General features: G+C 46.8%; 1 protein-coding gene across 4 annotated transcripts in view; it reads right to left on the bottom strand.

Moving 5' to 3' along the window:
- Positions 1–12,252: 12,252 nt before the first annotated feature.
- COPRS (coordinator of PRMT5 and differentiation stimulator) overlaps positions 12,253–27,877 on the bottom strand; it is a 146,964-nt gene continuing 131,339 nt past the window's right edge. For all 4 annotated transcript variants that reach the window (XM_039390165.1, XM_039390166.1, XM_039390164.1 and 1 more), the window contains exon 4: positions 12,253–14,190. In XM_039390165.1, coding sequence (XP_039246099.1) covers positions 13,817–14,190 — 374 coding nt within the window. In that variant the 3' untranslated portion in view covers positions 12,253–13,816. The remainder of the gene's footprint in view (positions 14,191–27,877) is intronic.

Below are 27,877 nucleotides of genomic sequence, written 5' to 3'. Positions count from 1 at the left end.
TATTATTATTATTTTAATTACAAAATGTCCCATCTGACCAAGGCTTTGGAGTCTTGCTCAGGCAGTTACTGGACAGTCGTGGTGTGGATGACAGACCATGGAGGAGTGAGGAATGCACGCTGCTTTTGAGGAGGAAATGTTACCCTGAGCTGTCCAGCCTGGTGAAGGGGTCAGTCCCGGATGGCTGGAGGCAGGACAGGGGCTCTTCCCATCCTTTTCCTGGTGAAATCTGATGAAATGAAATAGTGACATTCCAGTTCTTACAGCTGTTTTGAATCTCTATAAATGCACTTTACTTTTTCTCTTTTTTTTTTTTCCCTGTTCCAAGTATGGAATTTCCTCAAACTATAAACTTTGAAAGCAGATTTCATTCAGCAAAATCTCTTAAAATATGGCGAGGAACACAATTTAAACCACTTTAATTCAATCAGCAGCCTGTAGGAACTGATCTACAGTGGCCCAAAGGCCTGCTAAAATTAGTCATGGTTTTATGTTTTTGGAAAGACCCTCTTTAGGAGTGGCTCTGTCGTTACAAAGAACGGGGCTTTTGGTTGCATGACTGTCAGTAGGGTTAAATTCAAAAATGCAAGTGCAGTAGTTTAAGGAATAAATTCCAGAAGCTGCTCAAGGCTCAGCTGCATTACAGAGCCATGATCAGGTTGGGTTAGACTGAACTGCCATATACCAAAACATCTGGAATAATATCACGTTTCCCCAAAGTGGAATTTTCTTTAAGAGCAGCAGCAATTGCTGATATTTGAGAGGGTGGAGCCAGCAGGAACCTGCGAATGCTGGAAAATGAATTAGGAATTTATAGGGTGAAATACTGAGACTTTGTCAGGAATCATGATTTTGATTATGATCTCTTGTTTAAAGCATCAGCTCATTCTGAGAACTGGGACTTTCAGGCGGTGGGGATTGGTCGGACAGTTTGCGCCGTGGCCGGGAACTTGGCTCCTTGGCACTTGGATTTTCAGTCTTTTGATGAATTCCAGGGAAACAAGTTGTGGCAAACTGATTTTGAGCTTTGGAGCCAGAATATGCATGAAAAATCCTGTATGAAAAGAGAGATTGTTTCATAAAGAAGAATTTAAATGTAGTTCAGTTAAAATATGCTTGATTTAAAACTGTAAATGCAGTTTTGATTTTTTATGAAAGATAAAAGTTTCCTCAATTCTGGTGTTCTGAGTGTATTTTACACCTGAAGGATACCATAAAAGCAGACTTGAAGTCTTAGTTGCATTTAAAGCTATTTTTTATTACAAAATCTGCTTTGACTACAGAGATATTTTGTATAATTGTGACTTTATCTGTTAATTTTGAAGGAAATATTTCTAGAGGAGGAAAACATTCCCATGCAAATATAACAGTTGTACAGAACCAGGAACAGAAAGGTGCTCAATCACAAACGAGCTTGCCCATTTTAACTTTCCTTGGGCCATAAAACCAAACAAATAATGTAATTTGTGAAAAAACATAATCAGATATTTACAGTACCCATGTTGTGGATTATTCAGCAGTACCTTTGACATAAAGCTTTCAATATACTAAGAATGTTTGCTGTCTTACACACCCGGAACCAGTTTGAATCCACATTTTAAAAACTACTTAAATGAAGCTGGTTTTTTTTCTAAACTATTTCACTGAACAATGAAATTTAACTGAGTAACCTAAGCTGAATTTCTTAAATCTGAGTCTGCAGAGAGCTCCCAAAATGTCATCCACAATATCGTAACAAAGGAGCAGCACTTCACTGAATCATTGCACAGTGTTTGTAGCTGCACCTCCGAGTGCTACTCTGAGATCAGAATTACTCCAAGTCCCAGCCTAAATTTAGCTCCAGGATTCACGTACTGCACTCTCTTCACTGGAAGGGTCTGGTTCTCTTGCAGCGTATTTGAGCTAGTTTTGCATCTCTTTGGGGAATAAATTCCAGCCTGAATGAGAACATTCACACGTATTTATGGCATTAATGCTATAGGCAGCTGGAGGGGCTGCGAGCACTCAGCCTTTAAAACTAATACTATCTCTAGCCCCCTTCCAGGACTTAATTTACTTGCTGTATCAATGGCCATCAAGGGCAGTGAGACACAGTGAACCAACATTTTTTCTGACAGTGTTTCTTTGCAAACATAGCAATAAGTTTCTCTCCTTCGAGTTCCCACCAGAATGAACTCTTCCCCCCCAGCCCAGCCCCATGTGAATAAATGCACTTGTACAGCAAGTTGTTTCACATGCCCCAAATAAAAATGTAATAAATCCAGAGTAAGGAAAATGCTTATGAGCCAGTCTAAGGCTCATAAGGTGTTATGTAATACTAGTTACATAAAGTTTTGGATGTCTTTATACTTTTAAGGTACTATTGCCTACAAAAAGAACACAAACTGTAGTTTAATTTCGAAACATTTGATAGGAGTTTAATCTTAAAATACATAATTTGGGCTTGTAGATTGCCTACATCACAGAATGAATTTAGAGCTCTCCAAAGAAACAGCAGCTGTGCCCAATGCTAAATAAAACATCTCCTGCAAGCCAGTGGAGATCTCTTGATCTGCACCAGCCCAGGATTTGTCCTGTGCTCTAATTTTGGTGACTAGTAATGTTTTCAGACAAACAGCCACGAGCACTCTATCATTTCATAGCAGTATGTTCATAACTGTTTGGAAATTGTCACTTTCAAACCTTTCATAACTTTTTTTAATTAGCCAGCTATCAGTGTTACAGTAATGCCAAATTATGGTTAGTTGTTTGCAGGCAGCTAGCAGGGTTTAGGTGCTTAAAAATACATATAAAGCAGGATTTCTGTAGAGACCCAGCTCCGTGGCCAGGATCTCATCCTCCCTGGGCCTCTCCTGCCTGTGGCCTGTGCAGTGCACAGGAGATGGTGGGATCGATGTGGTGACTGAGCTCTTCCTCTCTTCTCTCCTTTCCCCCTTGAGTCAATCCACACCCTGAAGGAAACACTCCAGTGCAGGTGAAAGAAATGCAGTACAACCCAATACAGCCTCCAGACATAATCTCCCACCAGAATGATTTCCACAGCAACTAAAGATTTTCTTTTAATGAAATTTGCTACAACCTGACTATTCCAGGCATGGCTTTGAATGTAAGCAGCACTGCTGAGCTATTACCTGACAGCCAGAAACCTCATTTGTTAATAATATTTTCAGAGGGACAGAATTTCCCCTTTTCCCAAGCATTTCTTGTGCACCCCTTGCAGTGTTGAACAGCAATCATAAATCTGGGCACTGGTAGAGCATTAACTGACAACATCTCATTCTCACTGAAGTGTCTCATTAGAAGTATCTGGCAAAATGATTCCTAATTCTCCTAAGATGGAGTTTGGTTAAACTTCATCAGCCTAAAAAGCGGGTCCTTGGTCTGGACTTACTTTGAAGGCAGAAGGAAAGGGGAGGTGGCTCCAGGGTCAGGGTGTCTCACTGGGCGAGTTTACACCTGAGGATGGGAGAAGCACCCTCCACGTACAGCTCTTATGCCCCTAACCAGGAAGCTTGTACAATCAGCTTTGAGTCACAGATGCTTAATATTTCACTTAACCCTTTCAGTTAACTGTCAAGATTTCACTTAACTCTTAGATTTGCTCGATGGCTTTGGTGTGAGAGGTGTAAAACTTGCAGGTGAGAAGCTGCTCCTGTAACAGGTCACTGGTGGTCGGGCCCTGAGCACCCGCAGGCACCAGCACCAGGGTGTTCCTGCAGCATTCAGCAGTTCTGAACGTTGCTGTGCCTTTCTTTCAATCTCCATGGCAAGTGAATTGGGTTTACTGGGTTTCTCTAATCTGTTCTTATGGCTCTAAACTATCAGCAATTTTAAGGGCATTAGTTCAGCGTCATGTTGCCAAATCCTGCCTAGTTCAATTAATTACATTCAGCAAATGAGCTGTAAAGAGCTTCTGGATATATAGAGTTGGACCCAAACCCAGTGGGCATTTCCAGTGGTTATTGAACTTGTACCTGGCAATCTGGTCCCTTTAGAGAAACATTTCAGAGTTACCAGTGAGAAGTAATGCTGAAATGAGAGAAAAAGTCATGTAAATTCTCCCACACCTGCAGCACTAAGCTGGGTTCCCTAGTAATGTAAACTTCATTTTCTGTGGAGGATTTTACTGCGTTTTCCATCAAAAAAAGCTGTAAACTTCCAACAAAAGACCCACATCTTAAGCAGAAAGCAATATAGTTTAAAAGCTTGAGGTCTAGTGCTGCGAGAAGAGTGAGTGTACCTCTCAGGGAACTGTGGGGTTCTGTCTCTTCTCTGTTGTGCCCCAGTATCCAAAATAGGCACTTTTCACGAATGTACTGGCAAGGAAGAGCATGTGACGGGATTATTTAGGAGGAGCAGCCAAAACGTTTATCAATTATTGTATCTGTTTTCTTCCTCCAAGAAGGCTCCTCCAGAGGCACGTGCCTCCTCTCTTGTAACCAAACCCTCTGTGCTCTCCCTCGGTTGTTGAAAATCGATTTGCTCACGCTTTGCTCCGGTTTGAAGCCTCTTGGCTCGTTCATGTTCCATGTCAGTGTTCCTGGGGCACTCGGGGTGGGTGCTGCTGCCGTGGGGATGCTGGCACTGCACGGGGGTCACACGCCTGCCTCGAGAAGCCGCCCTGCCCGCTCCATCCCGGCTCCCTGAGCGGGGATTTCCTGAGGCATAAAAGGGGCAGTTGTTCCTTAAAGAAAAATACACCAAAAAAAAAAAAAGTGAAGCTTTCAGGTCCCAGTCTCCTCTGCTTGCTCCTCCCAGGGGAATGGATGCAATTTGACCTTCCTAAATTTTTATGAACTGGGAGTAAGCCTTTGCTGGAAAGGTGGAAAAGCACAGTGACAAAAATGCCCAGGATCGTGTACGCTGGGGGTAATGAAATGTGAATTTACGTGACCACCCATAGCTGATGCACATTTCATGCTTGAGTTCTTCCATGCGATGAGTCTGCTGCTAGCAGGGGCAATAGTTTTAATTATATGCTTCATAATTGTTTTAGGACTTTGTACACTGCTCAGACATAAGGGGACGAATCCACAAAGTGTGCAAATGAAATTAATCTAAGTTCTTACCTGAAGTAAAACCTGAGCCTGATGCTTTTTAAAAGCTTGTAAATGACAATAATTAGCTCCTGGTTTAATGCCAATACATTCTGAGCATATACTTACTATTGTAATGCCCATAATCAATATTGGTGTAAACATGGGCAGAATAAGTCCAAAGTTTCTGACTTTAAAAAGTCAGAAACTGGACTTGGGGTGAATTCTTTAGAGCATAGGACCATAAGAATATTCTTATATTCTTTCCACTTATTGGGCCTCAAAGAACTGGAAAATGGAGAGCACCAGAACACCTGACAGATCCACTTAAAGCTCTGGGTCAGTAGCATGCTTAAGCACATGCTTAACTTAAAGCAAACGATTAATCACATCCCTGGTCCACGGAGTAATTAAACTTGTGCTTATGTACTTTGTACGGCGCAGTACCAGCCTGCAGGCAGTCTCTGAGTACTGGTGTGCCTGAGAAAGTGGTGAATCAGAAAGTGATTTTTGGCTGGAGTTCGAAAATGAGCTTAAAAGAGTGAGTTAGGCACCCAGAACTCATTAGATTTGAATAACTACGGAAAAGCTGGTCTTGTCAGCAGAGCTGTGTAAGTAGCAAGGTGTGGCCCTTTACCTCATGGTAATGCCTTAGTTTTGTTTGAAGAGAAATGATTTAAAAAACCCTTTCGCTCAGTAATTTCCTGCTGCTCTCCTATAACTTTTTGCTTCCCTTAATGCTGTCCAGACCAGACTCTGTTCCAGCAGAGCCCAAGCCAGGCAGCCCCTTTGCTCTGGCACTTCTCTCTTACCTTGCTGGTCAGAGCCTAGGCAGGCTCAGAACTAACGGCAGTGCTGGCAGGCCGGGGCCAGCAGCGTGGCTGTTTTCCTGTCGGTGATCAGTCCAGGCACAGCTCTGTGGTAACACACTCCTCTGGGAGCCAGCAGGGATCTGTGCACTGCTGCTTGCCATCCCTCCACCTTCCAGCCTGCGTGGGCTTCTCCAGCACTGCTGTGCCCTGTGCCAGAGCCTTGGCTCACAGCTGCACCAGCCAGCCCAGCACTGAGGGCCGTGTGCTGAGCTTGGTCCTGGGTACAACCATGTCCTGGGACTCCTCCAGCCAGTCCTGGACACGGTCTGACAGCATGAACCAGGGACCAGTATGAACAGGCTGTTTGGATGTGCCCTCCCCCTTCTTTTGGTGGCTGAGACTTTTAATAGGACAGCGGTGGCCAAGCTGGTTGGCCGTGCCCTGGTTAATTTTCTAGGAGCCACGAAGCCTCTTCCAGCCACAGCTCCTCCCCTGGCATGTTCTCCCCTTCCTGTACCCGTCCTGGTGCCAGCCAGTTTAGTATGTTAGTCATCACACCAGCAAGATCCCTTCTGAGTTGCTCTGGGTGTGTTTTGCCCACATGCAGGCGTTCTGACCAGGCAGCACTGCCACCCTCTTCTTTGCCAGCCTGAGCCAGGTTATGGTCTCTTGCCACTCAAGACCAGCGTAATGTGGCAGCCTCTAGCAGACTTGTTGATGACTAAGTGTTTTATTTTATATACTTAAAAGTCAGCTGCTTTAATTTGCTTGTTCTCCAAGGCTCTGTGTATAAATGCTGGTGAGGTCACCACAGTGAGCCAAACCAGGGCAGCATCAAACAGCTCCTCTTGGAACTATTGACTCCTGGGTATCTGAACAGTGGGAGGCTGGTTTGCAGAGCAGCTCCATGGAAAGTCTGTGTAATGTGTTTGATTATCCAACCTTGCCATTTTCAAAGGGACCCAGTCAAGATTAACAGGGCCTAAATGTACCATCTCCTAAAAATAACTCTGGCTTCCCAGCTCCTCTGCTGATGTTGGGAGTGGGAGAAAAAAGTGACACTCCAAACTGAGGATTGCAAAGAAAGAGGAAATGTCAAACGCACGTGGCCAACCCCACCCCTTGACAGCCCTGGAGAATGGGTGCTCTTCCATCAGTGCTCAGGTTCCTTCACTTTGGGGTCCCAGGCAGGGCACCCCCTGTGCACTGGCTCTCCCAGGGGACTGTGCTGGATCCGTGTGGATGGGAATCGCAGCCGGGCAGCTCTCGCTGCTGGAGACAGCGGCAATGGGGATGTTGGCTGTTCCTTGGCAAAGGGAGACACTTCCCGAATTTTCCTAATGTGTGTATTTTTGTTTTCTTCTGGGTGAGGGAGATGAATGAACCCAGCTCTCATCAGCACCTCTGGAGCCGCTTGGGCCTGCACAGGGACAGCCCAGCGAGGGTCACCGTTCGTGCTGGCACGACCCAAAGCCAGGAGCTGCTGCTCTGGGCAACTGGCTCATGGCTGACAGCATTCCCCAAGCACAGGGTGCAGCTGGGCTGTGCCACAGTGTCTCCTGGGAGCAGGACTGGCTGGGAAGGATCCCAGTTCACTGTGCATTTGTTCTGTGCTGCACAGTTAATATTTTCTTGGGGACTGTCCATGTAATTTTCAAGATGGTGATCAGCCTTGGTTTTGAGAGAAAAACCTGGGCCAGCCACGCTGCTATGGTTGTTTTCTCGCTGTTGTGTCCGCCAGCTCATGCACCTGGAGTCAGCTCCAGGTTTGGGAAGTGTACAGTCCCGGAGTCCTTGGAGGCCTGCTGTGTTTTTAGCTGCTCTGAAGGCAGCCCTTCATCTTTTCCAAGCTACATGGAGTCAGCACTGCTGCCATGTAACCCAGGGGCTGAAGCTCTTGTCCGGGCAGAGCAGGATCGGCAGCTGCTGTTAAAAGGCCCAGAATCTCTCCTGTGAGTGGGTGTTATTCACTTGGTTATACCAGTCCATTCCAGCTGAGGATCTGTCCCTTTGTTTTGTGCATGGGACAATTTGTTTTCAATTTTTGTTTCTGAAAGGAAACTGTCAAGACAAAATTCACACTTAAAAAAATTAAGGGAAACAGCCCTTTGTCCGTTTCTAACAATCCCCTTCAATGACTAAAGCTGGAAGAATTCTAGAAACTGCAGTAATTTTCTACCTTTGCTTTGGTTTGGTGTTGCTCTCGCATTTTCTGAGTTTCAGATCCAACACACCGAAAATCCTAGAGGCCCAAATCACCATGTTAGGACGAGTGTAACCCAGAGATGTGTGCTCTAAAGATCAGAATCTGGTTGTGCTTTATCTAGAAGTGGAACTGGGACAGCAGGGAGCCGAGAGCAGCTTGGGCAGGATTCCCTCTCCTTGTAGCACACAGCCTCGTGCTGCCTTTGCAATCCAAGAGGGAACATGTAAAGCCTCCACGAAGGCTGTTCCCTAGAGCAGCACACACCCATCCTCGCCGGGTTCTGCCAGTGACCCAATGCAAGTAAAATAAAATCGCGGGTGAGACAGCCTGCCCAGGCACCAATCTGCAACAACCCCAGCTTTTCCGTGCCCTGGCTGTGCTCAGCCTGCTCCTGGTGGGGTCCTGGCTGCCAGGGAGGTTGTGGTCTCCCTAGGGCAGGGGCTCCTCAGATTTTCTTCCATGATGGTACAGCAGCCAGTGCTGCAGGGACCTGGTCCTTGCCTGGGGCTCCTTCCAACTGCAAAGACTTGTTTATTGTCAATCCAAGAAAAAAAAAAAAAGAACTTTTGAAAATAATAATAACAGCATGCATCTCATTTTCATTTTAGTCCTAAAAACTACTTGATGCTCATTACAAAGGAATTGATTCCTTAAATGAATGAAGCAGCCGTGAGTGCTGCTTTCAGTGTGGGACTGCTGACGCTCTGACTCATGCTCTGCTTCTCACAGGCTCTGGCTTTTATGCTTCATTTAGGACACCAACGTCATTAGCATTCAGAGGGCTGCTGCTTTTTTAAAAATTATTCTTATACTGCTGTTGTAACTTTTTCAAAGAGGCAAATAATATTTGGATCTGAATCACGGCTCATGTTTTATTACCAGATCAGGGCACGGGGTTTGTTTTCCCTTGACTTGCAAGCCCTAGAAGAAATTCTAGATGAAAATAAGGTGTGGCTTTGTACAGTTCTGAGAAGGTTTCCGAGGTTTTTGGATGCCAGGTTGACTGCTACCGTGGAAAACCATCCCCTGTGGGATGGGTGAGGATACTGGTATGGTGTTGTACTGTATTGTGTGACTCCCCAAGCCTCAGAGTGGCCACACCAGCTGTGTGTGTGTCCCTGGAGATGGCACATGTGAACAGCTCCAAACATGATGCTTTGCTCCAGAGATCCCTGTGCTGCCATTCACATCTCACCTCACAGCATTTCAGAGACACTCAACCACTTTGTTCTTCACAGCCTGTAACCAGGAACTGGGGAAAGGATCCCTTGCTGAGGGATATGATGTGATGTTTTTACTGCAAAGGGGGGGAAGGGGGAAAGAAGAAAAACCCTGAGAGCTTTTCTGAACTCCTGAACACTCTGAAACTCCTGAAAGCCCTCAGGCATGTCACAAAGTCCCTCTCAAGGGCAGCAGCTTGCAGGGATCCTTGCAAGCCCACCAAGGGATGGGGCCCACACCAGCTCTCTACAAAGAGAGTTTATGGGGAAACAAAAGAGCAGAATTGTGGGAATCTGCCTGTACTTTCTGTTGGGTCCCCTGCCATGAAATTCGAAGTACTGATCCAATAAAAGGGAAATGTTACTCCTTGCCCGAAGGACATGCTGGGCTGGGCTGGGCTTTCCAGGAGGACTTGTGAATGAAGGTTGAAAATTCCCAGCCAAATACCTGGCACCTTTTGAGCTGTAAATGTATAGATCTTTTTCAGATATTACTTAAGCTGAAAGTTGTTGAGAAATCAGTAGTAATTCCCTCATTAAAATCCCAGCTTTATTAATTAATTAAAAGCAACTGCTTCTGCAGATGGATGTGAGCTCTTCCACGGGAACTTGGGTGCTGTGGCTGAGCAGCTCTGAGTGCCCTGGGGAGCTCTGAGTGCCCCAAGGATCGTGGGTTATGACACAGGAGTGTGGGACGTGCAGAGTCCGTCAGCCCTGGGGGCTCCACTTCTCCTGGACAAAGCAGCAGTGCTCACCTGAGAGCCAGTACCACGAGTATCTGCAGGACAAGGCATTCCTGCCTTTTGCCCTAGTGGCTGGGTATTCCAGGGCTGCCTGCAGATAGCTGTGCCAGGCTCTGTTTGGTGGCATTCCTCTGTTTGGTGGCATTCCCAGTGAGTGACAGACGAGCCATCTGGCATGACGCTGAAACTCAGCCCAGCCTTCGCTGAGGAGGAGCCCACAGGGATGACAAAGCACTTCCACACCTTCTGCTGCCGTGTGGGCTGGGCACTGGGACTGGGGTGTTCCTGGGCACTGGGACTGGGGTGTTCCTGGGTATTCCCGGGCACAGCAGCGTGAGACAGCACAGTCGTGCTGGAGAGAAAGGACCCTGCCAGACCCTGCCCTCGTAGGGACGGACTGAGCGGCAGCAAGAAAAATGAGGGACTTTCAGGGGCAGCTGTGTTTTACTAACCCAGTCATAATGCCCCTAAAAATCCTTATTGTTCTTGCAATGGTCAACTGTGACCTCCGGCACCGGGAGGCCTGGAAGGGAAGCACGAGCACTCGGGGCTGGGCGAGCACGGAAGGGCAGGCGGCCGTCGGGAAGGATGGCTGGGGAGTGGGAGCAGGGTTTCAGGCTGGGCAAAGTGTTTCTGTTGGAGGGGAACTAAAAGGACGTGGTGTTGTGACCTGTGGCGTGGAGTGTGTGTGCTCTGCATGGCACTCAGGGCACGAGAACTGGAACACAAAGATGGGGAAACGAAACAATCCGAGTGCTTTCCTCCCCACACCCCCACCAGAGCAAAATGCAGAGAGATGCACGACCCAACCCCAGAGAAACAGCCCTTACCCAAACCATTCCCCACTCTCAATTCCCTGTTTTACTCCTCCTTCAGCAAACTGTCCTTGCAGGTCTCTGCTCATGCTCCTTTTTCTGAGCTTTATTCCTGTTCTCCTTTCTCAGACCAGCCCAGGATGTAGTAATTGCATGCAAAGAAGCAGTTTGTTAAACAGAACCATAATATTTAATTATTTGCCCTCTTTATGCATTCTAACACTTCATTTGCATTTCTGAGAGCTTCTATATGTTGAGTAAAAGTTTTTATTTTCATTGAACTCTGCAACAATGTTCAAAGCTTTTATCCTTTAATAACTCTACCCTAGGGTATGGATAGTCAAATTAGTCTGGCCCCACAGCAGCAATGGGCCTTTCACACTGTCTGCTTGGATTACTCATTCATTACCTTTTGAAAAGGCTTTGTTTATGGCTTTTATGATTTTTATCAATTAATTATATGTTTATCAATTAATTCTGCTTTATATGCCTATGCCAGTAGATTAGATTAGAAGTGCATGCCTTTTTTTTTTTTTTTTAAATTGGGTTTTATGGTTTTGGAGCAGGATTTACTCATGTGTTATTTGTCATTCTCAGGAGCATTTCAAGTGCTTTTCCTAAAGCTGAATTCTCTATAAAGGAGAAGTGACTAGAAACCCTGAACTGAGTCCCAGGTCTCGCTTAACTTTGTAAGGCACAGTGACACACTGAGGCTGCTCCACTTAAGGTATGGTATGAACCAGGAGCTGTGGAATGAGTGTTCACATGGATCATCCTGCCTGTGGAATGAGTGTTCACATGGATCATCCTGCTGCAGCTATTCCCGAGCCAGCAGCTGCTGTGTAAGCAGAGCCTAAAAGACAATCCTTGCCCCAGTGACTGTGTGGCAGATAAGACAGACAATGGGCACCAGGAAGGCCCCTGGCTATCAGGGAAAGATGGATACTGTTCAACCAGCTGGGAACAAAGAAACCTGGGCTGCTCCAGGCCCCGCAGGACTGTCCCAGAGTGTCCTTCCCTGCCTGCTGGTTCCAGGAACGTGACACTTTGGGAACTGTTTGTGTCAGGACTCCCTGCTTTGACACCTTTGGTTTCTGAGACTGCCTCATTTCAGGAAACCCCAGGGCTCCTCTCCAAGGATTTCCCCATCCAGCAGCTCTTATGTCTTCACTGGATACTGAAATGAGATGGAAGGGCTTGAATGTTTCCTTGGCAAGATGGGTGGATGGAATTAGTTTAATCTGTTCTGATTCTGGTTCTACCAAGTCAACTGGACCCAATCACCTTCTCTGCTAACAGGCTGCAGAGCAACAGTCTACTGGAATATTCTTTGTGCTGAAAACAGGAAGATATGGAATGAGGGTTTGTAACTTTTTTGGATGACTTTCTATGTTGCAATTTTTACCTTTAATATCACCACTTTAAATAAGAATATTTATTTGTTGAAATAAACACATTTTTTGCCCTGAAATACTGGAATATGCCTCCACAGCTTCTTCCTACCTCAGCTCTGCCACTGTGAAGAGAACCCACTTGTGGATTTCAAAGTCAGAAGGACGAGCTGGAACCTCTAACAGAGGATGTGCACAGAGCAATTCCTGCAGTTCCTCCTGCAGCCAGGGCCCTGATGAGTGGATCTTCTCCTTACCTGCTCTAGGAAATCCTGTATAAATGTCTGACAAGCTCTTCCAGGGCTTTATAACTTTGTGTCTCGTTCCTTAAGGCAAGCTGCAAGTTGCCTGCTTATCCCATTCCATCTAGTACGGCCTCTGTGGATGGGACCCTTCCTGTGTGTGACTGTACGTGGTGGAGAGGAGAGCACGGGGGTTTGGGGCTATTTTTATCTGATGTGTTCCCAAAGCAGCTCTCCCAGTTGCCACACTGCCTGTCAGAGTGGAGGGCTGGTGCAGCAGAGGTCTGTAGGGACACTTGGTACGTGGCCAGGGGATCACATGCAGGATCCCTTGTGCACATCCTGCAGTGGGATCCAGCCCTGCTAGTCCCTCTTTAACACTTCAGGACATTCTCAGCAGACCCATGAATCCATTTCTCAGTGCCCAGGCTAGGCCACCAAGACTTCAAGAGCAAATCTGACTGGTTTTAGTTTTCTTTCTTTTTAAGATTCAGCATCACTGAGCACCTCCAATTCGGCTTGAAAAATAAAATACCTAGAATAAAGGTATTTGAAAAGCACATGCAGGTCATCATAGGGTTTTTTCAAACTCAGCCTCAGGTGATGCCAGCAGCTTCTACTGCAGTTAAGCACTGCCCCAGACTTCCTTGAAGTTGGCATCCCCAGTCCGTGCTAAGCAGTATGAACATTAACATAGGCCCTGCTGAAATCAAACACCCTGGTACTTGCATGAACACACTGTTTCCTGAAAAACAGGTAACTGAACTACACCTGAGCCACCATTTGAGCTGCTTTTCACATCTTTGGAAGGTGCAGGGCATCCAGATCAGTACTGGTGTTACCACAGCCCACAGAGAACAGACTCGAGGCAGCAGAGAGCAAAGAGTGCAGGGTGAGATCCCAACAGGGAAAAGAAAAAAGAAAAGTTAAATTTCTCTTCAGGTACAAGCACTTCTGTTAATGCCTTGCAGGCTGCAAGGAGGCTCTCACTGCAGGGGACACTTGCTGAACTGCCCTGCACCATTACCAGCTGCTGTCAGGGCACAGCTCCTGTCCAGAGCAGTTTAATGGGGTACACTCAATCAAACAGAAATTGTATGCCAGCCACATACATGGATTAAAACAAGTGCAGGAAATACATTTTTCAGGCAAATTTGTTGATTTCTTTTTCTGAAGCCCTGTGGTACTTTGCTGTAGTTTCAGATAAATAGCTGCTTCAGTGAGGAAATATAGTTATTTAGGCAAACTTTTATCATAATTTATACCTTTGATTTCCAGCAAGACTGAAGAAATCCAAGTTCTCAAGGAACCTGTAGCTTTAACAGGTCCTTATTGGGCTTTGTCTTTTTAATTAGCTCCGTTTAACTAAGAGAACATTTGCAGGCATTGGTGGAAAAGAAACTGCACCTTCTCCAGTGGGACGGGTGGGCCAGCCTGCACATGAGCTGGACCCTGTTCTGGTGCCCAGTTTGTATTTCCTGGGCTTCAAATGTTGATATTTGGTACTTTTTAAAGAGGAAAAACCAAAACAACCCCCCAGCAAAGTGAGTAGACTTCCCTGGGCCACAAACTCATCAGCTGATCTAGGGCGGTGTGACTGTGCCTTTCTCTGCAACATCGAGCTCAAAAACCTTATGTCATTGGAGCAGGATTTGTCTCTTAACCTGGAAGGCTGGCAGTCAGAAAGTCCTCTCTTTACTGAGGCTGATGCTGCTTTAGATGCACCTTAAGGGAAAAAAATAAAAAAAAAAAAAGAAAAAAACCCCAAGCTGTTTCCTGACTATTAAAGAGAGAAGGAAAAAAATTCATGGTATTCTAGGTAAATAACACAGTTGGGTGTAATGAGTCAAATCCCACATTATCATTGTCAGTTGTCCTCTTGGCTTTTTGTCATGGTGCCCATGACCTGACTCCAAAACCTGAAGGGTCCCTGATGACTCATGTACCTGCAAAACCTCCCCTGTACTTTTAAGTTCATATTCCTGTAAACTTCATTTATTCTGCCTGTAAACTCAGATTGGTTCTTTAAGCTCAATAGCAGAATGTTCACAGACAAAGCATGCAGAGAAATTCAGAGATGCGGCATCCAGTTTGTAAATCAGGGTACCAGCAGGCCCATGGAGCTGGGCATGATGCCTTTATTTATTAGTCTGCAATTAAGGGAAGGTGATGAAGTTTCCTCTGAACACCCCCAGGCCCCTCAGGCTGCTCACCTGCCTCATGAGAGAAGCTGAGTGGTACAAGGATTCACTGTGCTCCTGAATCTGTGGAGGAGCAATTTGTTTTCTCCTTAAACTTCCTGTGACTTTTGCCCAGCATTCTTAAAGGAAAAATTAAAGACTTAGTGGTTCCTACAGCCTACCTGCAAATATACTCCTACTTCCACTTCTGCTGATGCATTCACTTCTCCCTCAGCAGACTGACATCCTAATTAGTGCCAGCATATCCAAGAGGCATTTTCAGTCATCACATAATGAAGTGGAACAGAAAAGGACCAGTGACCCAGTGGGGCCCAGTGCCATTGCACAGGACAGGTTTGGCCCACCAGTCTGTTGGCACAACAGAGGTTCCACAGTCCCCACATCCAGTTACAGAATATTCTGCTATTTATGCCTGGTGCCACGGATCTTGTGCTGTGTGTAGTACCGAGGCTTTCGCTCCATGACGGATGAGAAGCAAATCTGTGGATCCCAGCGTGTGGACTTCAAAGTAGTTACAGCTCACGCTTAATTGGGGAAAGGAAGCCAAAGGAAATCATGTGCATTGGAGTCAAATACCATTTTTAGGATGGGAACTGCCTGTGTATTTCACCAGTGATTAAAATAGCCAGGGATGAAGGCACACTCTTGATTAATGGTCTCTCTGTGAGCTGAGGACACGTCCTCCAGAGTCTGGCCCTCCTGAGAGACACCCCTGACGTGCCGCTGGGCCGAGCTCGGTTTAAAGGCACGAGCAGGAACTGGTTGGTTGGCTTTTATCATCCTTGCTGTGGATCAGTTATGTCTGGTGGCTTGAATGATTATCTCCTACGTCCAAAGGGTGTGCTGTGTGTAAGTAGCTCTAACCCAACCTGGACCAGGGAGCAGTGCTGCATCCCTGCAGCCGTGTTCCCATGGAAGGAGGTTCCTTGAGCTCTCCCTGGCATGCTGGGCTGGTGCTGCAGTTGGAACAAGACCAACCAAATGATTATTTTAAAGCCACTCATTTTTTCTCTATTCTTGTTCACATTTTGTGACTCTGCTGCTTCTTAAACCCCTGCATGTCCCTCTGGGCAGTGGCAGCTAAACCACTGAGTAGTGGCTTTCTCCTGATAGAGAATCCTGTGGGACACATGGAGGTGAGGGGGAGACCCTGACTCTATCCTGTCCCCATTACAGGACACAGCTGGGCAGCTCAGGACCAGCTCAGCCCCTTTAGCAATCCCTCCCAGCCAGTCTCAGTGGGGTATGGCAGCAGGGCTGGCACTATCCAGCTCCCTGATTATTTGATGCCAGAGGGGATGCTCCCCAGAGCTCCAGGAGCAGCTGTGAGCGGGCTCTGAGGGTTCTGGGGAAGGCTGAACCCCACACAGAAGGTGAGCTGGGGGCTGCTCCACACTCCACCCTCTCTCCCTGTGTGGCAAAAAGCACAGGCTTAACCTCTGCGTGCCTCCCACCCCGGCTGAACCAGAGATAGGAAACTCTGTCTGTCTCAGTGGGTTTCTGCAGCACTTAATTGATTTGTGCTGCTAAACACCCCGCAGTAAATGAGTCCAAGGTGTTAAAGGAGGATGCGTTAGTGGGAAAGATCCAGCTGAAACACAGCTTAGATAGGAACCATGTGTGTGCTGGGACAGAGTGCACCCTCGCCCCGTTCCCACCCCTGGCCCTGCACAGGGGGATTAATGCTTCACGGAAATGCTGCCTTGTTTTCAGGCCTCTGGCTTGTCCTGGAGCATCCCCATGGTCTGAATGTCTGGTGGGATTTGCTGCTGCAGGAAGGAGCCCCGAGTGGCACCGAGGAATGCCCCGTTCCAGCCCCGTGCTGACACCACTGGTTTGCACATTAAGGGTCTCTTTTCCTGCACAGAGACAACAATACAAGGCATTGCTGTAAGAACAACTTGAAAAAGACACAAACGAGGAGCTTCTGGGAATTCCTCAGGTTTTTCCAGCTGCAGAGGAGGGTGAAAACTGTCAGCTACAAAAATATTGTAGTTTATGCTGTTAAACAAATCATCATTTGTCAACAGGTAGCTGAATTATGTCCAATTCTGCTGGCAGAGGCAGAACTGATTTTGTTCCCAATGCTATTGTATAGTTAACAGCTGGCAGCAAACTGGCAGTGAAGGCTGTGCTGGGCTGATAAATAACCCAACAAGCCTCACAGCAGAAGTATCTCATGGAGCGACTGCAGCTCACGCCGGAATGTGTTGAACAAACGCTTGTTAACAATCTATGCACAGGCGGGGAACTGCTTGATGAAAAGGTACTAGAAAAATGTTATTTAAGACACAGATTTCCTAGGGGTATCAAAAGAACAAACCAGGTTTTAGACCTAAGAACACCAAACACAGCAGCAAAGCAGCAAATGTTAGCATTTCTCACTCGCTGAAACCAAGAGTCTGGTAATAATGAGTGAAACGTCCCAACCAGTTTGAAGATATCAAAGGCAAGCCAGGAAACCAACAGAGAAAAATATTTCCGTATTTGTTTCACAGCCCCCAAATTCTGCTGGACAATTTTCCACTCTTCCAGATGTTTTCTGAGAGAGACATGCTCTGATTTCAGATGCTGTGTTGCTTCTAAGCTGATGAGGCCACACTGTGCCACCTGGGACAAGGCAAGGCGACAAGTGGAGATGCCCTGATCAGGCTGGAGCCCCTCTTTCTGTACTTAACACTGCTCTGGTTTTGTCTCTGCTCTGGTTTTGTCTCTGCTTTGCAGACATTTTATTTTTACCATGGGTAAGAGCAGGAATGTGTGTGTCTCTGTGAGAGAACGAGCATGGGGCTGCAAGCTTCATCTCACTGCAGATAATATTTTGGCAGGAAACCTGCAGGAGATTAAATTAGGGGCCTAACGACTGAATATTAAACATTTCAAACTTCGAGTTCCTTTAAATAAGCAGCTACAAAACAAGGAAGAGTCTGACAAAATTAGCAGGTCCAAAGCACTAAAGGAATCCACTAAGGATCACTTGTTTACTAATGCAAATTTAAAAGGACCTTTTTCATTATTTTTATTAGTAGCTGTGTATGTCAACATGCTATTTCCTCAATGCATTTTGAGTCCAGATTAGCTAAAGTTTTAGGTGTTGGCAGACTTGCTACAATAGAAGGGAAATGCCAATGGAATAACTTTAAACATGATCCAATCCCCGATGATTCACTGGATGTGTTAAAATTTCCTTTGAGACCATGTAAGTAATGCAGGGACTGGAGTGCGGAGTGCCTGTGACTCAGCTCTCTGCGAGGCAGCGGGAGGATGTCAGAATTACTCACTGGGACAGGAGGAATCTCATTTATCTATTTATAGGCAAGGCTGAGATGAGCTTGTACCATTAAAGAGCTGAGTTTGCCAGTTCCCATAGGGGAGAAGGAAGGAAGGACCTCACTTTAAGCTGTTGAAATAAAAGCCTCCTTTTTTTTCCCGTTTCCAGAGCTGATGACTGGCCAGTTACGTTTTCCCTGCTTGCACAGGCAGTGCAGGGCTCCTCCTCCTTGTTAGGGGCCAGTGCCCACTTTGCCAAAATCCTGTCTGCTGCACGTTTCTAGGAACACAGGGCTCTGGATTACTGATGCAGTCTCCCACTATCACAACCAATTACATCACATCATGCTTTTTGGCAGGCTATTCCAACACTTCATTTTAAATTTTCAGCCTTAATATCATTTGTTCTTGTGCCAGCATCGTAATTTGGTTTAAACAATTCTCTTTTTCCTCTGATCTTCACCTATCAGATGTATTTACTGAAAACAATCCTATCTGCTCTAGTCTTTGTTTTGAGAAGTTAAACAAATGAAGCTCTTCTAGTCTCCTCTTGTTCTAAACCCTCTGATCATCCTCAGTGCCCTTCTCTGTACCTGCTAATCTTCCTTGAACATGAGTGAACCTGTATCTTCTAGGACTGTGTTTGCCTTTCCATATCAGATCGGTGGCTCACAGTTATCCCTCAGAGCAAGTAATTCTCTGTATGTTTTTTTTTCCACCACCCTGCTTTTGTCATTCTCAAGTGAGTAACGTGATATCCTAGTTATTAATTTTTAACTGCAGGTCTTTATGCTTTGTCTAATCTATCTCAAATTCTGTCATTCAGTTGATGTTCTGATCCCTCTCTGTATCAGCAAAGCCTCTGTCGTCAGCAAATTTCTTTTTGACATTCCTACAGCTGTGCCAGAGTCATTAACAGAACAAGTAAGACCTGCTCAAGACTGACCCTTGAAGAATTCCACTTTCTAACTGCCTCTGTCCTGCCTTTCTCCTTCCCACAGAGCTCCCTGTCCTTTGCCCCAGCAGTTCTGCATTTGCCATCCACACTAATCCCCATCTTCTCAACTTCAACTAGTAATTTCCCATGTGGTGTAATATCAGATTCTTGACTCAAGTCTGGATAGAGTAAAATCACCTGTATTTCATTTGTCTAGGAAAAAAAAAAATCAGTCATCAAAGAGAAATATGAGGTTAAGCTGAGCTCCTTTAATGTGCCAGTTCTTTCCAAATCCTGGGGTGGAAATCTGCCAGTGCACCTTCATCTGAGCACATGGAATTCTTTAAGCTTTTCCTTCCATCTTACATGTGATAATTTTCATTCCCTTAAGTATGTGCCTACTAGAAATCCTGTCTTTGCCCCACTGTTCAATATGATCACCTCTACTGAAAATGCAGGCAAAGTGGTTTTAGTTCATTTTGGACCTTGTGTAGCCTGGTCTAATCTCAACCCCGTTCTCACTACATAATGACCACATTTCTCCTCTTTTCCTCTTCTGTATTTATCGAGCTGAAACCTTCTGCCGTCTGTTTCATTTCCTCTTCAAAGTCTGATTCACAACTTCACTACTGACATTTCTCATTCTACCCCTACGTTTTCTGACCTCAGCAAATTAAAATGGGATGACTGAGGCAAACAGTGCCTCCAGTCTCGCCCCACCGCTCTGCTCCAGTGCCACCCTCGTGGCAAAGATGACAGAGCAGCTCCTAAAGCAGGTGGGGAACTGCAGGGCTGAGCACATCACCGGCACAGCCGCTCTTCAGGACCTGCTGCACGAGCAGGGTGATGGGCTCCAGCAAGGAGCGAGGCAGGGGGGCCTCCCCTGCAGTGCTCCCCTCCAGATATCTGGTCTCGTCCCTGGCTGCACGTGAACTGAACAGCCCATTGCTGCCCACACCTTCTGCCCAGCCCTTGCCTGACTCCGCATGTGTTTGGGGCTGCTTATTTATCCCACTGGTTTCGGAGTGTTTCCCTTCAGGGTTCATCCTCCTGCATGTTCCAACGAGTTTTGGAATCCAGTTTCCATCACATTCAACTCCTCAGCTCCTCAGTGCCGTTGGTTCCACTCATTAGTTCCCTTAATTTCCCAACATTTGTCCTTTTTGAGATGAATGTTTGGTGTGTGACTACAGACAGTGCTGGAGATTCAGCCCTAATGAGGTACCTTTAAAAGCTCCTCTTTCTTAACCAGGGTCTTCAGAGGCTCTGGATGACTCAGAGCTCAGCACTTTAGAGACTGAAAGAACTTCACTTGCCTTTCTTGTGTGTGTGAGGCACTGTAACCCTTCTCAGGATTAACTAGATTTTCATTTAAGGACAACTGAGACATAAAGAGCCTAAAGATAACACTTCAGAAGATACTCCACTGTATGAGTTAAGTGCACAGAGGTGAAGTACAAAGCTTCCTAACCCCACTGAGATCACTGCAGCAGTCAAACCTTGCTCACCTGAATGCCAGGTGCCTGTGCCAAGCTATTTGCTTTGAATTTTGTCTAGTTTCTTGAAGAAAGCAAAGCACAATCCAGGTTGTGGATTGACCTGTCCCAGACACGCTTAGGATGGGCTTAGCTGAGACTGGCCATACAGGCCAGTGTTAGAAAAGAGGAGCCAAGCCCTCAGAACACTTCACAAAAACGTACTTGTCACCTGAGCACCTTTAAAAATCACTGTCAAGTAGGTTACCTGTACTCAGAGTGGGATTTGAAGCTCAGCAGTCGGTCACCCACCCACTGACTTTCCCTGCTCCCCTGAGACTCGCTCTGGGATCCTGCCCATGGACACATCCTTGTTTCACCTGCTTTCTGAGCTGCAGGACAGCAGCAGCACAGCGTGAGTGACACCACCACAGCACTGAGGCCATGCTGCCATCCTGCACAGATGGAAGCTCTTCCACTGGCAAAGTGGTGCATGTTCAAGCCCCGTAGAAAGAGATGAAATGACAGAGAAAAGCAAATTTTTCTCCTTTCCACAAATATACTTGAAAATACTCTGCAGTTGAAGAAAAATATGCCCCTCTCCCAGAGCATGTCTGATTTGACTGCCCATTGCTCTGCTGGGCACCTACTGACCTTGGCAGGGTCACAGGACTCGTGTTTGTCTAAAAAAGTAACCTCCTTGTGAACAGGCTCTTTGCTTTGGGAAACACAAAGCAGTCTTGTCTTCCAAGTGTCCAAGCCTTCTTTTCACGTCTGTTTAGTCCTTCAGTAGCATTTATTTTTGGCCTTGAGAGAAAAACACAACTCCACATTAAAGGGGTGGTGTCCAGTTAAACCCACAGGCTGCACCAACCCTTTGCTCCCCCTCTGCAGGGGAAGGCAGTGGAGGAGCCCAACAAAGAACAGGAGAAAACTCTATTGCCTGTTGGGCACAAAGCTGCTTTTGCTTTCGAGTGAAAAGGAGCAGAGCATCCTCAGAAGCACAGAAAAACTGGCCAAACAGGCCAGAGCCTGGATGCCTGAGGCTTTTTAGTAATAGTAATAACAAGTCCAGGGGCCACATTTCCATTTGTCCTGGAAAGCCTTCCCAGCTAGGATCGCTCAGGGCAGGGAGACACCGATGTTCCACAGTGTTGTTCTCAGTTTGTGGTGGGTCTGACTCTGGCAATCCCAGACTTTAGCACATCACCTATGGGGGACACCAAATCAGAAACACAGCCTGTCCCACAGTGAGCACAGCCCTGCCAGCACTGCAGGACAAGGCTGTTGGTGCTGTGTGCGGGAGCTGAGGAGGGGTTGCAGGTCACCTCTGCCTCCTGAGACCAGGCCAGCTGCACACACACCCCTGCTCAAGGCCAGTGCTGAGCCACAGTGCTCAGTGGGTTGTGCTCACCTGTTTGACTCTGCAGAGCAGGGGAGTTCACACAGCCCGTGCCAGCTCTGTCCCCTCAGCTCCAGCAGAGACCTGTGACTGTGTGTGGCCCGAGGCAGCTGCACAAGGGCCGTCTAAGGGCTCACAAAGCTGAAGCCTGAGGCACGAAGTTCAAGGCAGAGGTCCTGTACGGGCAGTGTGTGTGGTCAAGACCTGCATTCCTTTGGGGAGAGGCAGAGGAGGAGCAGGACTGCATCAGGAGCTCTTTGGGCTGGATCTGCAAGAGGAAATAAGCTCAGTTTGGCCACAACTATGTTTCGGGCTACCCGTCAGCATCCAGCATCCCAGGTCAGGGAGCTGTGCTCCCTCCTCTAGGACTGACTGAGCTGGGCCCCTGAGAACAGTCATGAGAGCACCCTGCTCTCCAGACCTACAGGACAGGGACCACAGCCCTGCCCACTGAAACCGGGGGGACTCTGCCACAGGCCTGACTCACCCCCCTCCTGCAGCAATCCCTGATCTTGTAGGTCCACTGAATTCAGTGAAATTAGAGCCATCAGGCCCTGGATGTCCATGAAGGCATGGCTGGGCCCAAGGAAACGGAGGCAACAACTCCTGGACACGTTGGAAGCTGAAATCCCAGGAAAGCCTGTGTCTGCCTGACGCTGAGCGAGTTAGCGGAATATTAACAGCGCCTCACTCAGAGTAAGTGCTTCTGGATGCCTGGCTGACTTTGGCAAGGGGCACTTTGAGAAGGATAAAACTGCATTTTCATTGCTGAGAATCCTCCTCCAGTAATAAGATGTGCCCCATGGGATGCTGGTAACATATTGGTATTGTCTGCAGAGTAGCTGGGGGCGAAGGGCTGACAGTGCTCAACCCTACACACGGAACACCCCTCAATGTCACCATCCAGACCCAGGATTTACAAGCACACAGGCAGCTACAGGTAGGCTGTCCAGCTGTCCTCCAATTACTCTGGGAATTTAGTAAAAAAAAAACCCAACCCAAAGCCCTAAGTAATTTTGTATTCTTTCCTTTGCATATAAAACGTCATTAAAATAATTAGAAAAACAGATGCATTGTATCAGTAACTGACAAATTAAGAATTCAGTCATGGTTGTTCAGGAACCCACTGCCTCCTTGCAATACCAATAATGATTATTTATAGCCTTCTCTGCAAGGAAAGTAGTCCAGAAAAATAGAACTATTATAATGTGAAGCAGTCATCCCCAGAGAGGATTCTAGTGCAAGACGTAGTCGAGATCTCACACCATTTTCTTGTCTCGAATTATAAATTTTATTGTAAGCACTGTTTGTGTATTTTGTACAGAATGTCCTGGTTCCTCTATAACAAGTATCCATTTTATTCCTGCTGAATTTCATTGAACTTGCCCCTGATTTATAAGAGGCAGATCCATATTAGTGCTTTATAGAGTGATCTCTTAGCTGCCTATTCACAAGGCTGTGCAGCCTGGCAGAAGAATGAGCGGAGGGAATGAGCTGGGTGGCAGACGAGCTATTAGTCTGATGATATCACCATAGCATCTGGAGCAGTTACACGCAGCACTAACACAGGGGATGAGAAATTCTCTGCTCTTGAAAAGAGCTAACAAAGAAAACACACAGAGGGTGGGAGCTGTGGAAGAGCCACAGAACACAGAAGGAGCTGTACAATGTCACATCGCAGGAACTGAGAGAGGCAGGAGCAGAATCCTCGTCTCAGCCCTCTCCAGCTTCATGCTGCCTTTGCTTCTTCTGGTTCTGCATGTGGATGTGACAGACCTTTAACTGGATGTTCAATCCAGAAAAAGGAAATAAATTTTTTTCTCATTTTCAAGAGAACCAGCTTTCTGCTAATTTTGCAAACAAATCCTTTCCCGTGATTAATACCTGTCTCCTGTGCTCAAGACATCAGTCTCTGCTAATAAAGCAAAGTTCTCTTCTCAGAAAACGGTTCCCATTTTTTCTGCTAACATTCCTCCTCACAATTGCCCTTGTTTAGCCCTATGATAATTTTATGATGCACTCCCAACATAACTCACAGTGCTTCCTATTATTGTGTGCCACAAGTGTTTACAGAGCCATTTTTGTGGCAGATACCAGCCCTTAGACATTCCACATTTCCTGTTTCACTGGGGCCAATCACTCACTGTTCAGTGCTGGGATGCAAGTCCCTAATTAATTTATACACAACGAAGCACTTCAGTCACTGCAATGAAAGTGTGGTGGAGAGCAGCCCATTAGCAAAAATTGGCTATCAAGCATGGACAAATTATTTCCTTTTCATGTTTCCATCAATATTAAGATTGATTAATCATCTTTCAAAAAACCCTTCCCCCAGCTGTGCCAAACTGCCTTTACACTTTTCCACTAGTGCTCTATGGGACACCTGGGCCAGTCTGGCTTCCTCTCACAGCAAGGAAACCTCTCTGATGTGCTGAGAAAAACTGGGTTTTCACCACCACAGGGGACTTCACAACTGGTCCAACCCCACTCATATTCTCTTTATAGACTCAGAATATAATAGCCTGGTTTTAACAAAAAGAAATCAAGATTAAACTCAATATATTCTGAAGGAGTGAAAATTCCTAGCAACAGCTGAAAGGGAAGTGGAATCTATAAAAAAATCTATAAAAAATCTCTTTCATCTTTATCAAATTACTATTCAGTGCAGTTACATTTATTAATAACAACATTCCTTAAACCACATTGTAAAAATCCATTAGCAAGAAATGCTTTAAAATGTTCAACAGGCTGTAACAGATGATTTATCAAAAGCTGAAACAAATACTGTGAGCAGAGTGGGCATTTTCATGGGCCACAAAGCTTGGCAGAGGGATGTTATGGTATGTTCAGAGATGGACGGTTTGCATGGCATAACTTAACTTTTTAATTCCATCACCTCCATTAGGAAGGGGTAACACCAGCTCATAGTGATCTTTGAGGTTTTTTCCATTTCACTTCTGTGTGTACTCACCCCTGAAAATGCTGGCGGGCATCTCAAAGTCATCACCTGTGGCCTCTGCGACACGCGGAGGTACCAGAGTGCTCTGAATCAGGGTTGGAGAGAGGGAACCTGTGAGAGCAGATCTCTGCTCCCAGAGGAAACACCCTTTGATTGTCCCAAACCTTGACAAGGGGAGCCCTCTAAGGAGTTGTTTAACTGTCCCCAGGAGGGTCTGACCAGGGGGCAATCACCGCATTGTTTTCCCTTTCAGCACATCCTGCATTGGCCCTGCAAGGTCACATATTCCCTTCCTTCGTTTCTTTACTTGTTTTTTCAAACACAGTTGGGATGTCGATCACAGTGAGTAATCACTGTGGAAGGGCTGGATATTGACCCTGGATCCAGGTGATTCTGTCGGCATCGTCACGCATCAAACTACCAGGCCCGACTATTGTGCACACCCCACAACACAGAAGGTTTGCCCAGGTCCTGGGGGGATCATTCCAGAAGGACTGTGAGTTCTCTCAGTTGCTTCCAGCTTGCAGCAGAGAACAATAATGGCACAGACAGTCGGCACTGCTCTGCTCATTCCCCAGCCGTGACTGTGGCTATCGCAGCCTCCCGCTGCAGCAGTGTAAGGAGGGTTTTGATGACATTTTCTTTGTTGCTGCAGAAGGCAAAGCCTGAGTCAGGGATTACAGGGAGAGGGGGAAGGGGCAGGAGATGCAGTCACAGCCGGGGAGGGAGTGAAACGGCAGCTCTGGGGTCTCAGTCCTTCTGGCCGCACGCGGGTGGCCGTGGGTGCATTTGGTTTTCACTCACCTGCTGACAGATCAGGTTCCCTCTCCAGATTCGATAATTCCCTACATCCATAAAGAGATGCCTGAGGCAGGTCAGATGGTTTCTGAGGCAGATAACACAGTGCAGCCCAACTCCCTCTAGAGTGAGAAGCTCTCTGCACTGGAAGCTGTGTTTAATTCCCCCAGGCCGACAGACAGACCTGTGCCACAGACCAGCCTCCCCCTCTCATGTTCGTCCGTTCCCTCAGGGCCTTCCACTTAGGAGCACAAAACGGTGGCAGAACAAATTCGTGGCAGAATGTATCTTCTGTAATCACACACGAGCCAACTTGTTAGATCATTTTCTGTCCCAGCTGAGATTGCAGCTCTGTGATTACTTGTGACTGAGCAGAACTAGAGAACACACAATTACATGGGCCAGAGCACAGACAGCAGCGGCTACAGATGCTGGTGCTTAGCTGGGAAAGTGCAGCACATGGTGGGAGGGAGGGAGGGAAGGAAGTTGGAAATGAAGTGTACATTCCACCTCATCCCCACTGCAGAGCTTTGGGCTTCCAAGCTGGAATTTCTCAGGTGTAATGACAGATTGTGTGGCCTGAAACACCATAAGCTGTGTCAGTGCTCGAGCCTGGTGGGTTCAGCTTGCCCAGCCAGATGAAAGCAGCCTGGACTAACCCTGGTGAGACAATACTTGGCATCTCGCAGGCAAAATCATTCTTGGCTGTAACATCCCCCTCCTGGTTCATTTTCTGTTTTTCTGTTGTTGACCTCCAGTGATGGAGGAAAGGGGCTGGACAGGGAAAGGAAAAAGAGAAGGCAGTGGATGGTGCTGTGAGCAGGAGAGGGGCCTGAAGGAATGGGAAAGAGAGGGAACAGCTGTGGGGCTGGGAGGGAAACAGAGACGGGGGAATGAAAGAGATATGCTTCCCCCTGGGGAGGATGGGCTGAGCTAGTGTGAACAAAAAAGGGCTAAAATGAAAGGGAGGAAACTAGAGAAGAGAAGAAAGATGGAACAAGGGAGATCACAGAAAACAACAGGAAGCAGCGCTAAGAGGACAGAGATGAAGGCTGGGGCGTGTTGGGGAAGAGCAAACAGAGAAAAAAACCTTCAGGAATATTGTGCAAAAGACAGAGGGAATTAGAAAAAAAGTCTGATGAAAATGCCAGCTACCCAGCTGGTGTAAGTGAAACTCCACTTACGTCAACACCACACCACTGATCAGCACCAGGGGAGGAGGTTTGGGGTTGTCTTTTAATTGCATGGAAAGGCTTCAGCAATGCAGAACATGAACTTCAGCTCCCACTGAAGTCAGAGGGGTTTGGAGGTGCTTACAGCCACAGGAAAACAAGACCCAGCTTGATAAAGCCCATGAGACCAAGATGCCACGTTACGACCTTGAGAACAACCAGCCTTTACCTTGTCCGACTTCCACCCCGAGACCCAGGGTGATAACAGCAGCACGTGTGGGAAGGGAGCCCAGGGCAGCCTCAGACCTGCTCCAGGGACACTGCCCAGCTCTGCCCAGCTCTGCCCTGCACCACAGCAGCTTCTGCTTTGTTCTCCCCGATGAGCAGTGAGGTCCTTCATCCACATGCCTAAGCTTGAGTAGGGGTAAGAGGCATCCTCTTTGCTGGTTGGAGTGAAATGTTTGGCTTATTGGCACGGCTTGTTTAATTTGGCTCTTAGTGCTCAGTCAGTGTTATTAGAGAAAGCAATAAAAACGCATTAAATATAAGGAACTACATTAAAACAACATGGAGTTTGCAATGCAAACCAAAAAAAGCCAGGGGGTTGAGTATGGAGACTGCCATTCCCTCCTTCAATCATCCTCTTCTCCGTGAATATGGAGAGTGTTTGAAGGGGTGGAGGGCCCAGTGGTCACCACACATCAGATCTGGGAAGTGTCAGATCTGTGTCTGAGGTTGGCTCCTTCCCCAGTGCCAGGGTGGCTGCTGAGGGCAGAAGTGGGGGCAGATATGTCACTCTGGTGCAAGGTGACAATTCAGAAGTACTGAGCTCCCAAAACCGAAGCTCCTGTCAGAGTTTTGCTTCAGTGAAATCTCCCCAGAGGCAACAAGTGTTCATCTTCAGCTTCATATCCCTCTCCCATCTATATAAACCATCATTAAAGAGAGCTCTGTATCCCACTGCGTTTTTCCTCTCCAGGTTTGCAGATCATGTGCCATCTGTCCCCAACGCCCTGGATCGCAGCAGGCGCAGAGAGTGATACACAGGGAGCAAACACTGGCAGTGGAGATGTCACCACTCCAGTGGCAGCAGCTGGGACTTGAGTCAGCCTCCCAGGCTGCCAGTACTGACTGGATTGTCACAGATGCTGACATTAACTGGTCATCTTCCAATCCTAATTCACCTCACAGCACACCT

This window comes from Pipra filicauda, unplaced genomic scaffold (genome assembly GCF_003945595.2).
Source record: "Pipra filicauda isolate LSUMZ 115617 unplaced genomic scaffold, ASM394559v2 scaffold80_size11013439_pilon, whole genome shotgun sequence".
Taxonomy (NCBI): Eukaryota; Metazoa; Chordata; class Aves; order Passeriformes; family Pipridae; genus Pipra; species Pipra filicauda.
Note: the sequence above shows the minus strand (reverse complement) of the source record. Positions and strands in the feature narration are given on the sequence as shown.